Source organism: Lutra lutra, chromosome 12, assembly GCF_902655055.1.
Source record: "Lutra lutra chromosome 12, mLutLut1.2, whole genome shotgun sequence".
NCBI classification, from domain to species: domain Eukaryota; kingdom Metazoa; phylum Chordata; class Mammalia; order Carnivora; family Mustelidae; genus Lutra; species Lutra lutra.
The window spans coordinates 13,493,992-13,508,251 of NC_062289.1; the positions used below are offsets into that span (position 1 = coordinate 13,493,992).

General features: G+C 49.1%; 1 protein-coding gene across 5 annotated transcripts in view; it reads left to right on the plus strand.

The window, feature by feature from the left end:
* Positions 1–14,260, plus strand: part of BCL2 (BCL2 apoptosis regulator) — a 166,896-nt gene that overhangs the window by 20,273 nt on the left and 132,363 nt on the right. Inside the window, exon 3 of one of the 5 annotated variants that reach the window (XM_047696355.1) lies at positions 4–9,652. The exons of the other annotated variants lie outside the window; for them this stretch is intronic. Within the exon in view, the coding sequence (XP_047552311.1) occupies positions 4–246 (243 nt within the window). The 3' untranslated portion in view covers positions 247–9,652. Of the gene's footprint in view, positions 1–3; positions 9,653–14,260 lie in introns of those variants that run through there. 5 annotated transcript variants of the gene reach the window in all.

Below are 14,260 nucleotides of genomic sequence, written 5' to 3' on the forward strand. Positions count from 1 at the left end.
CAGGCTTGCCTTCTCTGTTGTGTCATTTACTTTGTCCACTTGGAGCCTACAGATCTGTCCCCCACCCCCACCCACGCCTGCCCCCTCCCCCACCCCGTGACCCAAAGGAAGAGGAAGGAGCATGCGCATCTAGGGGCAGGGGCACCCTACCTTGAGTTGACCCTCAACAAACCTGGCGGGAAGGGGAAGGGGTCTTCTAGGGGAAACATTGCTTTTGGAATGGAAGCCTGTGGCTTTCTGGAATGAAGGGTAGTGAGTTTGGTTTCCCAGGTGGCCCACGGGCCGGAACGTGAGCTCCACGGCTCAGGTGAGCGCGCCGTCATGGATCGTTACAGCCCTGGCTGAGGCTGTTGTTGTCATGCCATAGGTCAGAGTCACATAAAATAAACTCTTGTCATAACAAAGGACGCGGCAGCCAGATTACATCTCAGAGCTCCTCCACTCCTTTACCCCAGAGGACTCGATTTTCGATCGTGGCAGTGTAGGGAAGGGCTTCTATTTTTATGCTGGTTCCAACTAGGGGTCTGCCTGGCTCTCCCACCCTTGTAAGTGGTGATAAATAGTGGTGGCCATAGCAGCATGGAGAGAGTGTAGCCTGGAAAGCCAGCCAGACTCTCTTGGCTCCCATTTTATGCAAATTCGCCGAACAGAATGCAAATGATTTCATAGTAATTTGGAAGGTGGGGGGGACAAGTGCTCATCTGTTTGCAGCGTTCTCCCTGGGCTTCTGGCAGCAGCCCCTGTAGAGGCACGGGGGAGGGGGGGTGTTGGGTAAAAGGTAGCTGGGAGGGAGGGGCTCCCACTGTCAGGAGAGACCTCACCTGGGATTTCACCAGGAGCAGCAGCTTTCCCTTTGGCAGCCTGCAAGCCAGGACTTCTGGGTTTCAAGAATAGGAAAAGGTCAACACGGACTAATGCCTTTTCAAGTCCTTTATGGCTCTTCTTATCCCGTGATGTTCCATGATCACAGGAGACATCCAAACACTTACCATTCTCACACATATCGACTGGGCATTTAAAAAAGTATGCTAGGCATCGAAAAAAGACTCACAAGCCTCAAAGCGTGAAACCGTGATGAAGTGTGTCCCAGATCCCCTCCAGTGTCCGGCAGTGCCGTAGACACTGGGCATGTGATATGTGGCTAGCCTGGATGGAGATGTGATTGGAGTATAAAGTACCCACCAGCTTTCAAAGACTTTGTGTGAAAAGATGAATGCAAAAATGTTTTATTAGTATTTTTATGTTAATTTTTATGTTAATTGTATGTTGCAGTGATAGTGTTTTGGATATATTGGTTTAAATAAGACTATATTAAATGTGGCCACTCAAAAATTTAAAATTATACATGTGGCTCCTGGTTATATTTCTATTGGACAGCACCGGTCTAGACTGCTAACCATTTATTACACAGTGTGGTCACCTTTTTACTCCCATCTTTGGATATTATTACATAGGAAGGTAGAAAGAGCTTTCCTTTTTGCCCAGACGGGGTATAGTTTAGACAGCTTTGTGGCACACCGTGTGACTCTTTCCCAAGTGTACTCGCATCCAGGTTCTCGTTGAGCCCACGTTTGGTGCATTCAGGGAGGGCCTGGCCACACTTTTAAAGGTGAGTATCTTGAAGTCAAAGAGGAGGCTTGCCCACCTGCCTCAAGAGTTGGGGTTGGGAGTACAACATCAGACTTTCGACCGCTAGTCCGATGTCTGCTAGAAATAAACTAAAACCTTCCAGTAGGAATATTTACTTGGAGACAATAGGACAGGATCCTATTTAGAAGTAAATATGTCTGTGTTTGTGAATGTAGCATGTCCTGCCACTGACTGATGTGACACATTCATCCAGGGTTGGAGCCAGTATTCAGTGGAAAGGTGTGACTCGTGTTTTGGGAACCATCAGGTCAAAGTTAGGGAAGGGTTTGTGCGTGTTGTCATGATAAGGGGATGCTTTCTTCTGTTGGAAGTCAGCTGGGGTCCTGTCCTGTTCCTGGCAGTGTGCAGCAAGGCCAGCAGATCTCACCTGCTAGAGAGTTCTGAGACTGAGTTGGATTGTCCACAAGATGGAAGGACAAAGCAGCTACCCTGGACAAAAGAGGCAGGGGATCAGATCCCAGGAGTCCCTTGTGAGTTACTGGACTCCCAGCACTTCTAACAGCAGATGTGGAAGGGAGTTCCTCGCCCCAGGAACCAGTTCTCTGAATCTCTGGACATCAGCTAGGCGTCCTACCATTTAATTCAGTTTTGACATCGACTACCTGGAGCTAGCATCAGATCCCGAAGCCTGCCCCCTGCTTTAGATACCAGTGTCTGAGCCACCCACACTTCTGACCCACCAGTTATAAACCAGAGGTTTTCACTACCCCTTCCTCACATTTGATAATTTATTGGAATGGTTATCATTGGAGTGGTTATGACTCAGGAATATACCTGACTTACCACGACTGGTTTGTAATGAAGGATACAACTCAGGAACACCCGAATGGAGGAATTACATAGGGCAAGGAATGGGGGAAGTGCCGGGGAGCTTTCATGCCCTCTTGGACTGTTCATCAACCGGGAAGCTCTCAGAACCCCACAGTTTAGGGGTTTGAATGAAGCTTCTATTATGTAGTAGGTATGACTGATGAAATTATTGGCTGTAGTGATTAACTCATTCTGTAGCCCCTCTCTCTCCAGAAAAGGTTCCGGGGATTGGGGCTGAAAGTTCCATCCCCCTGTCATCAGGTCTTGAACTTTCTGGTGACAGGCCTCCCCTCCATCCTGAGGTGATACAAGACCACTGGCCACTAACCATCTAATTAGCATACAAAAGACACTCATCAGTAGAGATTCCAAGGGTCTTAGAAGCTCTTGTGTCAGGAACTGGGGACTGAGGCTGCGTATATTATAACAAAAGATACCGCTATCACTGCTGTCATTCAGGAAATTCCAGGAGTTTTAGGAGCTCTGTGCCAGGAACGGGAGGTGAAGACCAAATGTATATTTCTTATTATATCACAATATCACACACTCAATCCAGACACAGGATGGAGGAGGTACACTTGTAGCGAAGAAGAGGCTATCAAGGTCAGGAGTCCGTGGCTGGTCTGGCGGGTGAGATTAGCCCAGCACTGAGGGCCGGGGGCCAAGAGCCCTGGGTCGTGTCCCAGCCTTCTGAGCCGTTTGCTGTTTGGGTGCGTCGCACGCTCCTCTGAACTTCCGTTTCTTCATCTGCAAATGAGAGAGTTGGATTAGAGGGCCTCTCACTAGATTTTGTGATTCTCTAAGTTTCGAAGGCTAGGGAATCAAGTAGAGTGGTATTAATATCCAATCAGTGATAGCATTGGGGTTTGGTTTTACTGCTTTTTCTTTTGTCTAATATATTCGGGGGCCCCTGGGACCCATGGTAAATACCATCACTGGCTTGGACCAGTTATTTGGCCCTGAATGAGTCAGGGGTTGGGTCTAGGATTCCCTTAGAGCTTTGGCCGGTGCACGGGTGTTGTAGCGTAATGTCTACAAACATGTATACGTATTTCTCTTTCCTGGCTCTCTTCTCTTCACCCCTGTCCTTTCTGTGAGTCATAATTATTTCTTATCTGATCTCTTGAAAGTCTACCTGTTGTGCAGGTAGTAACTCTCCCCCACGTTGATCAGATGCCGTAGAAAATCACTGCTCGTTCTCTGTCTGCAGCTGTGTTTCCTGCTTTGTACCGCCTATGAACTGAAAGCTCCTGGGCTATCCATGAAGACTTAAGAATTTCACTCCTTTCCTTTGTAAAGACTAGGTTTTAATTGCTTTTGGGAGGTGTGGGGAGACAAAAGCCCTTGGATCTCAAGGTAGCTATGTACTTCGTAGAACATCACCCCAGGACCACATTCCCCCACTGAGGGTTCCAGCCACCTCTTCCGCCTCATTATACTTTGCCGAGCGCTGAGAAGCCTGGCATCGTTTCTGTTGGAATGAAAAGATTGGCAGAGCTGCCCGAGACAGCAGTAGCACAAAACACTGTGGCAGAAGGTTTGGTCTATACCAAGGCAGCCAGAGTATTAATTGCATTCTCTGTGATCACAAAAAAAAAAAAAAAAAAAAAAAAAAAAGCGCTGAATTATTCTCTTCGTGTTTTAAGAATGACAGGCTTTCTCTCTGCCAGCTCTAAGTGTCGTGGTATCACATGGCAAGGAGATGCTAGATTTGAAAAAAGAAGTCTCGAAGTGAAGATCTCTGGTAGGCAGCTAGTTCTTAGAAAAAGATCTAAAGATGAGTTCTTTTAGAGTGGGTACCTGTAGAAGATAGGGAATGGCGGGGGGGGGGGGATTTGTCTCCATAAATTTATGCGGTCTCTTATATTTTCCCATTTCGAGATCTTGTTTTAAATTTTGAAATGAGACATTGGAAGTTTCTAGCTACAGTTTGTTTTTGTGGGTGGGTTAGTGAAAACGTGGTCAGGAGGATTTTGAGATGTGCTTATCTTCCCCCAGACCCTGTACCAACAGGCTGGGGAATAACCAAATGTCCGCGCCAGGCACTCACCCCCTTTGGGCCTCTGTCGGGAGCGTACTCCGTTCACACCCCACGCTGACATGTATGCCACCCAACACATGCCCGGACCTTGCCCGGTCACCGTCACCCCCAGACCCGCAGAGGATATTTTGTCAAGACTGTTTGTGATGATTTAACTTGGTTGGGAGGAGAATAGATAAAGCAGGTGTCAGCCTGTGTATTGGGGATTTTCCTCTGATGAAAATTGTTGTTCTGTGCCACACCCCACCCTCCCTTCACAACCCCGAAAAAGAGAAGTATGTGCGTTGCTGATGTTCAGGGTTTGAGGGTGTTTTGGTTTAAAGTGCTCCGGGGATCAGAGAGCATTTCATTCTGGGTAGTATGGTCCGGAGAAGTGTTTTGGTTTCATGTGATTAGACCTGTCTCACCAGTCCTGCTGCTTGGGTGTTCTCTTTCTCTCTCTCTCTCTCTCTCTCTCTCTCTCTCTCGCGGTGGGGGGTGCAGGGGGAGAGCGTGCAGGGGAAGCAGCCGCTGAAAGTCTGGCTGGATGCTGGTAGGAGGAGGCTGGGTCCCGCCGGCTGCACTGGAGGCTTCCAGCCCAGCTCCACTCTTCTGAACTTGCCCTGCCAAAGCGAGGCTCCTCCGGCAAACACCGGCTTGCGGTGGGAGAGCCATTGCTGACATGACTTGTCATCCGCAACGGGAAGATGCCAGATCGTGAAGACCTTCCGTCTTCGGGCTTCTGAGCCCATTCTGCTCAGTAGGGAGCTCGTTTTCTTTCCTGGTGCATGGTGTGGGAGAGCGCTTCACTCCATGGAAACTTCTGCTGCAGAAGCCTTTTCTGACAGTTCCCCCTCCCCGTACACACACCCGTTTCACCCACAGAGTCAGGGAGAACTGTTAAGCCAGTCCTCAGTGCCCTATCTCGTGGCCGAAGGACCATTCATTTAAGATGTGGGAGAGAATGGCTCTGCCATTCTCACCTGCTCAGTGCCACGCATGAGCCCCTCTTCTGTGGGGGAGCCCTGCTCTGTGATCGGAGTACAAGGCCCTGCCTGGAACTGTGGATGTAAGGTGATATGTAAAGCCTGCATCATTTCTAACCCATGTTCCTTAGTTCGGAAGAATAAAACCTTTCTAAAATATTGTATTTGTTTCAGTGTCCACCTTAATATATCAGATTGCCGTCCGTTCATATCTATGACCATAAAGGTTACTGTCCAAGTTGGGACCTTAGAAGGGTGACAGGAGGTGTTATTAATTACTATACTGGGACATCGGGAGAAACTGGGATGCTCCCAGGCATGGGCAGCTATAGGCATAACCCTGAATGTATTCACCTTCTTAAGGATCAGGCATTACTTTTTTAAAAAAAAGTTTGTGCTGAATCCTTTCTGCATTTTTCTGAAAACCAAATGGGACTGTTTTGTAGGTTTCCATGTTGGAACAAACCACCCTCCAAACATCTCCCTGAGAACCACTCTAACTGACCTGTGATATCTTTCCCTGGGTCTTGTCTGGACTCTGTGTTTCCACGCCAAAGAGACAGCCCCATGGAGCTTTCCCGTTCTGTCTCACTCCTGGGAGGTCAGCACTGCTCCCAGGCTTCTTGGGCTGGAACCCAGCTTTCTTCCCGTGGCATTCCTCTGCTTCACAAATACACTCCCTTGTTTAGGAGACTAAGATTAGGAAAAAGAGACATAAAATAGGCTCCATGTCTCTTTCATTATGGTCCCCTTCCACTTTTCCTCCATGGGAAGGGAGAGCATCTAAAACACTCATGTTCTGGTCTGTTTTAATGAGGAAGAAAAAAGAATACTCACGAGTAGTCCAGGACCTCAGTGGATAGTGTGACAGAGAAGGTTCCAGATGAACGAAGTAGTTCTAGGCCGTTTGCTCACCTTCATGCTGTTGAATGGGCTTTTGGGTGCTGTACCTTTGCACGTTGGGAGAGGACACCTTGGTTTAACTGCAAACCTCAAGAGGGTGTTTTCTCTGTTTATTCCGCCTTCTGTGAATGATGCCAGGTGCAGCAGGCTTGTGGAGCCCTGGACACCTGACAAGTATCGGTTTCCAGAGCTGATGAGGGCCTGTTGAAGGGCGCTAGGCCGCATGTGCCGGTAGCTGTCCAGCTAGGTAATGCTCCCATCAACACGGTCCTGTGAGTCCTTGATAAGAAGAGTGATGACTTTTTGAAAAACACAGAATATTTTTCTCACAGCCATGAACTTCCAGCTCTCGGTCAAAATGATAATACACTTTGGGAACAAATGAAGAATGTAAACCCAGCACATGCGCCTCAAGAATTTGACATTGGAAGAAAATCTGCTTCATCCCACTAAGTAACTCTTGTGAAAACCTCATCCTTTTTTTTTTTTTTTTTGCTTTTTTTGCTTTTTTTGCACTTTTCAATGTGCAGCTAAATTAGGCCACAGGAAAAGGATATCGTACCTTCAAAGAGCCAGCGGGGTTGGCTGGGTTCTTTCTATTCGTGGAAAATAGCTGTAGGTGCCGGGGGTAGAAGTCAGGCTTTTTGTTCCACGCTGAGGTGGGAAGGTTCGGTGGTGAGACGCAGGGCTCTGCTGTGGAGGAGGGAGCAGATGCCGAGCGGCTTTATCAACATCTTCTCGGCGTTTGAAATGTGTTGATAATGACCTGGGACAGAGAGACGGGTGGGACGTGGGTGGGAGTAAGAAAGGAACATTCCTCCTACACAGCGTGCACATCTTCTCTTGTTTTTCTCTCTGTGGTGGCTGCAGATGAGGTGAATCAGGTTATTCGTTTCCCTGGCCTTCTACCCGGCATGAGGGTTTCTCGAAGCCCGTAGGGGCTGTTGGCCTGCTGGGCGAAGCGCAAAGGAAGTCCGTGGAAGGAGGGCCGGCTTGAGCAGCGGGCAACATGCTCCTCCTTCCGTCGCGCTCCCTCTCTCAGGTCCAAGGCCACCAGTGGGATTCAGCTTGGGTTTTGTTGAAAAGGATTGCTGCTCTGGCCCTTATTATGGGTAAGATGTGGCAGCATTTTCTTTGTTCCAAGTTAAAAACCAGGGTTAGGAATTCTCTTTTGCTTTGAAAACCATGTTCTGAGGGAGCATGCTGAGTAGATGGCTTGGAAGGCCTTTGAATACTGTTTCTCCCTCTCGTTTCCTGACTTTCTTTCCAGGGACATTCTCTACTCCCACAGTTTCAGTAGCGTGTACAGGTGGCTGATTCTCGAATGACTGTCTCTGCAGAGTCCAGTTCTGCCTGTGTGTACTGTGTCCTGATGAACCTTTCCTCCCAGGTCTCCTGTGGGCAGCACAAACGTAACATATCATCACAAATACTTAATGCAGGAATAAACTCATTATCCTTCCAGAACCTTCCTCGGACTCCACCGTTCGGCTCCATGTGGGCACGGTCATCCCCGTCACCCAGAGGCAGGACTTAGGATGCCTTTCTTGTGCTTCTGCTCAGGCCATGCATGGAGCCCCAAGCCCTGCCATCCTCGGTGACTTCCTAGGCTGGCTGCCACTGCCCTTAGTAACTCTTGCCTCGGAGATCCCATTAACCTGCTCCAGTGTCTGCTCCTTCCAGTTTATGCCTTATAACAGACTTGATGAAAATTCTTCCCTGATTAAAAAACAAAGAGGCTCCTCTTCTCCAAGAAGGAAAAGGAGCTTGCTGCTAAGTTCCTCCCTTGCTGGAATGCTCGTCTTTCAGCTGCTCCTGGTGCTCCGTAGCAAGGTTGGCCAGGCCTCAGACCCATCCTGTCTTCTCTGCTCTGGGCATTTTTGTTCCTGCTGTTTTTAATGCTCATAGTGCTCTGCTTCCATCCACGTTTTCCAAAATTCTGCATCCACTTAGGCTCAGTTCCCCTGGAGGAAGGAAGGTGTCCCTATTGAAAGCGACTCCGCTCACCTCTACATCTCTACCATTCTTCCAGCCTTCCCTGGGCCTCCCTTCCAAGCTCTGATTCCGCTCTGAGGCACAGATGTTTGCTTTCCTTGTCTTTCTCCTAGGCAAGAAGTATGTGGAGGCCCAGCCCCACCTCTTCTGCATTTGTCTGTTCACCCCTGTGCCTGGTGGTCTCGTACTAATGGGTACTCAAGGACATCTGCCAAAGGAATGAATCAGTGAATGAAGGATAGTGGTCTTGCCATCCCTTACTTTAAGATTCGTTCACTTCCCTCCTGGCTTCATTCATTCGTTCAGCAATTATTTAGTGAGTGCCCGCCTCAGTGCCAGGCATCTAGCTCCAGCAGCAAGCAAAGCCAAGATCTCTACCAGAAGGTGCTTCCATTCTGCCTCCTTGCCAAGACTCCCCATCTTTGCAGTCCCCCTACTCAGCTCTTGAAGAAACAGAACTGCAGCTATTTTCAATATTATTAACTTTATATTTTGTTATTCTGTGAATAAACCTTTCTGCCAAGAAGTTCTGCCTTCTTGGTGGTTTGCAACTTTGAGGATCTTGTTCTTAAAATTGGCGACGTATCCCCGTGGCTGGGAGGGGGTTGGAAACGCTACTTCTTTTCGCTGCCTGACAACCAAATCAAGGCATTTTGCAAATTGCTCTGAAAGAGTGACAAAAGTCTCCTTGACTTTGAGGGTTTTTTGTTTTTGTTTTTGTTTTTAATCTGCAGCATCGAAACTTTTGCTAGACCGCTGCCCCTGGAGTAGGAGCAAGGAAGTGCTCATCTTCCTTGGTTAATTGCTACATATTATAAAACAAAAGCAAAAACAAAACAGCAGTGAATTACATCCGGGCATCAGTAAGAATGGAAAACAACTGTTTTTCAAAGTTTGATCTGTATGTTACCAATAAGGAAGAAATTTATCCTTTGTAGTATAGGTATATGAAAATAGGGTAGTGTTCGTGGGAAACAGATTTATGGAGAAAGTGCCTAAAATTTTTATTGGATCCATATCATTCTCTATTTGTGATTTTGAGTGACTGTTGGTCACAACACACAGACTTGGAATAATGTGCTGTCTTCACATAGGACGCTCTAGCCACAAGTTCTTTTTTATCGTAGCTGCAGTGAAACGGTATTTGTGGAAAGATATTTCTTTCAATGCCAAAACCCAACAATTTTGTTTTCAAATTCCTGAAAACTAAAAAAAGAAATCTTGGTGACATAAATGTTCCAAATTCAAAATGTCCAAAAGTGAACTCATCAACTTCCTCCTTGAGCTGCTGTTCTCTGTCTGTTCTGTCTGGGTAATGATATCACCATCCACCCAGACAAAGCCCATACTTTTAGATCATTTTCAACTCTGTTTTCTCATCTGTGAGGTAGAACTTTCCTGGATGATGTCTGGAGATCCTTTCCAGCTCTAAAATCTATAGTCTATTGTTCCATGGTTCCTTCTTGACAAGAATTCCCCACACATCTCAAGCCCACCTTTGAAGGGTCTCACGGGGAGAGTTCTGAATTGGCCTCACTCTCTTTGAGCACCTGTTCCCAGCCCTGTTCATTCTCTTTGCCAAAATATCTTTCTAAAACACCTGTTCTAGACCTTGAGAAATCCTCATTTTCTTGGAGCTTCTGTTTCCTTGTTAGTTTGTGGCTGGTCAAGAGTATAAAACTATTAGCTTCAAAAATTCTTTTTTTTTTTTTAATATTTTATTTATTTATTTGACAGACAGATCACAAGTAGGCAGAGAGGCAGGCAGAGAGAGAGGAGGAAGCAGGCTCCCTGCAGAGCAGAGAGCCCGATGCGGGGCTCCATCTCAGGACCCTGGGATCATGACCTGAGCCAAAGGCAGAGGCTTTAACCCACTGAGCCACCCAGGCGCCCCCCAAAATTCTTAATACCTTCTAAGAAAGTTGGTTCCTGGAGAGCCCCTTTGTCTTCCCAGTTCAGGTGACTGGTGGGAAGAGCAGAAAAACAGTCAGTTGCTCTGAGCAAGAAATCGTCCCGCGCAGCTGCTGGGGTAGGAGAGAAAGAAGGTAAGGGAGACAATAGGACAGCTACAGACGATAAGAGGTTGTGGGGAGAGGTGTGTGCAGAGGTGGTTCAGGGTGAGTGCTGCTGTGGAATGTGCTGGTTATCTCCTCAGTGTCCTGCATTGGAGACCTGAGTTCCTTTAAGGCCCTCAGAGCTGTGTGGGACACCTTTAGGATGGGTCTTCATATTGTCACGGAGTCAGGAGACCCAGATCCACAATGGGGGTAGTAACATCTACCCCTGGGGCACTGAGTTTTCGTGAGGTTTGGGTCCTAAGGAAATGTTGACCTCCTTCCCATGATTCGGTGCCACCCCCAACCTCTCATGTCACCTTCCACCCCTCGCCCCGAAACTGCGCCCAAATCCTAACTCTATAGCTTCTTATGCAGGGGCTTTCTGGGCTGGCACTGGTCCTCATTCGAGCTTACCTCTCCCCTTCTGTCTCCTCTCTCCTTCCTGCTCTCCCCTCCACCCCCAACAGCCCCAATCTCTTCGTGGAGTCTCTCCTTCAATGAGAATTAACCTTCCCTTTGTCTGGGTTCTCTCGGTGTTTATATAAGGCACAGTAGCTTTGGATCGTAATCATTCATGTATGTCCCTGTGTGTCCTCCCCCACCAACTGGGTAAGAGGTTCTCAGTTCATATCTGACGAACTGAAATTCATTCCTGGACAATCGCAGCAACTTTAAGGATCGTAAAAGGAACAGCGAGGCCGTTCTTTTACATGGTGCTCCCGTTTTGTGTATAGGGAGCTCGCCTGATTGGGGGCAGATTTTATCTGACCCATGTCCTGAAGCTGTGACTACCTCACGTGTCTGTGGTCTGTTTTCAAACAGCTGTCATAGGGTCAGAGCCCCCCAGGAGACCCTTTTAGGACGCAGTCCAGATACACCCAGTGCAGGACGGGCATCCTGGCCCTGATGGAGCCTGGCAGGCTGCTGCTGCGGAAAGTGGGTGCAGAAGCCCCCCCCCTTAATGGCTGCTGGGAACTGATACGGGTACCTCCCACCTTCCCACACCCCCCTCCGGTAGTCTGTCTGTCGTCGGGTGTAAGTGGCTACCAGAAGGCAGGGAATACAGAGATGTGCTTGGTGAGTGAAATCGAGTGGGTGCACTTCCAGCCTCCTCCAAGTACCCCCCCCCATTCATTCTCCCTCCACTGCCAGCACCCCCTTGCTCTCACCGTCTCTCCCTTCTGCAGTGAGCCCCTTGGTGAAAGCCCGGCTCAGCGTTCCATTCCTGTGTCCGAGCCGCAGCACATGGCTCGCATATGTTCAGTGTGTGGCCCACACAGGCCTCTAGAACACTTCTTCCGTCCGGCACCTCCCCAGCCATAACCCATGTTGTATTTGCATATGTTCCCCTTTCACAAGATCGCGGGGTTGGGGGTGCTCTCTTACCCACATACGGCCCCAGTTAAGGCCGTGCAGCCTTGGGGAGACGTCTGGAGCATCGCAAGGGCCCCTTCCACCGCCTGGGGCTCAGTTCCAGAGGTCAGCCAGAGACAGAACACAGCAAGGGCAGAGCCTCCACCGACATTTTTCTTCCCACCCAGCCCATCTCCAGGGCAATGGTCTTCAGCAGAGAACAACAAGCCCTCATTCCTTGCCAGGGGAGTTGAGTACACAAGGCTCTTGGACGAGTGAGAAGTTCCCCTCAATGACCTTTGTTTTTCCATTTAAAGCGAATCCTTGTTCCAGCCCCCTTTCCTCCAGCTGCTGCTTATAGGCCCTTCTGGGTCCCTTGGGTGGCGCAGCCGCAGGTGAGCGGGCCGGGGCCGGCCCTGAAGACAGAGTGAGAGGTGGGGAGCCTGGTCTCCCGAGAGCTCTGGGCCTCTGCGACTCGTTGCCAGCAACTCCTTTCCCTTTTCCCTGGCGTCTACACTCGCTGGAGTGGAGCCTGAGAGGATCTAGCCCCTGTGACCTTCTGGGTTCTCACAGTCTGGATCCAGAGCTGCGTAAGCCTGTCTTGGGTCTGGGGGAGGAAAAACTCACACTTCTCTAGACTACGCTGCAATCAGAAATGTAGTCAGGAGTTCCCATGACCTTTTCGGTTGATGTGTTCGAACCTTTAGGGGCAGTACTGGGCTCGGCTCTGGAATTTTAGGCCCTTGAGGCATGTGTTTGAAGGTAACTTTTTTGGATCTAAAGTTTCAAAGCAACCAGCTGGTTTTAAGGTCCCCATAGAGTGTTGGGAGAAGCCCTGCCACAAAGGGCCTACAGAGGCCGCACACGTGGTCTAGGGAGGGATAGGGAGCCTCACGCCCAGGCAGGGGGGCCCAGGGCACAGCCGTGCACGGCCACCTTGTTGGGAATGACCCCTGTGGAGAGTCTGGACGCCTTTGGTTCAACTCAGTTCCTGGGAGTATCTCCTTCTGGGGCCCCCAGAGAAGGGAGACTATAATCAGGACCACATCTGGGTCCTTGCACGAGAGCCCTGCAGAATTATGTGTGATCTTCCCCCTACCCCCACCGTCCCTCGCCCTTGTTTGGGGAACTGTTAGGCTTCTGAGTGGGGAGAAGGCGATGGCTGATCTGATCCTGGGGCTCCTGCGAGCACCGGCACCCTCAGCTCAGCCCTGACGTCATTTACCTCAGAGCACTTGAGTGGGCTCCGCGCCCAAGGGGCCCCCCCCAGGCCTTAGCTTGGCATGGGGGGATCTTGACCTGATTTTTGGTTGCTATAGACTATATGTTTGTGTCCCTTCCCAAAATTCATAGCCTTCGGGAGATGAGTAGGTCGTAAGGTGGGTCCCTCGTGAATCTGATTAGGGCCCTTATAAAAGAGACCCAGAGAGCTCCCCAGAACCGTTAGAAGTAAGTTGCTGTTGTTCATAGAGCACTGGATGGATGCTCTTCTCCGGTAGCAGCCTGGGCTGACTGACACTTGGGGGTCTCAACCTTGGCCACGCATTGAAATCGCCAAGGCAACATTTAAAAATCCCAGGCCACGCCTCCGACCAATTTAATCAGGATATATGGGGGTGGAGGGTGGGACCCGGGAATCAGATGCTCCCCCAGGCGAAGATTGCCAACAGCACGCTTCCAAGCCTCCCGTGGCACACAGGTACCCCTCTGGGTGACCGGATACAGTTAGGGAGACAAAAGCTGAATCCCGGTTGCACAGGAAAGGAAAGCTGCTTTTGTGTCACTGAAGGGTCTGAAGTCAGAGTTTCCACTGGACTGAGACACAAACGCCAAGTTTATTTTAAAAGTGCTCTTGATCCACCTCAAACTAGGAAGTCTAGAGAAGCCTGTGGTAGCCATTTATTCTCACATTCGAGTGCGCCTTTCGCTTCCCCTGCCCCGAGCCTGATGGTTTTCTCCATCACCAGAGGGGCCTTGGGGCTTACTAGGTATATAATTGAACGGAAAATTCTGGGGTCGTGCACTTGGGTGACTGGGAAAGTGACTGAAATGGTTTTTCACCACCCAGTGAAGAGTGATTTGGAGGGAATGGGCGTCTCTATAAATTGCCCGCTTTTCTGTCATGTTTCTGGTTTGGGACGTGGGTCTCACAAGCAGAGGGAGGGGTCATTCCTGGCTGAATCTGTCCAGTGACGATTTGTCTAAAACTTTAAAAGGAGAAGAGCAGCACGGTACATTTGCATTCAGTTAACCATGCAAACCTTTTTAGGCTAACAAAATAAACAGCTAAATTGGTGGTTTGTTTTATTACCAAAATGGTCGAGTGGCAGAGGCAGGAAAGAGTCTACCTCCCAGGCTGTGAAAGGTTAAGTGTTCATGTCAAGGAGGACCAAAAACTTGAAAAGCTTTACTATTTGGTCGAATTTCACTGAAATCAGAAAGCGATCCGTTTGATAGCTAGCAAACAAAAAGACCTTTAGCGGTGA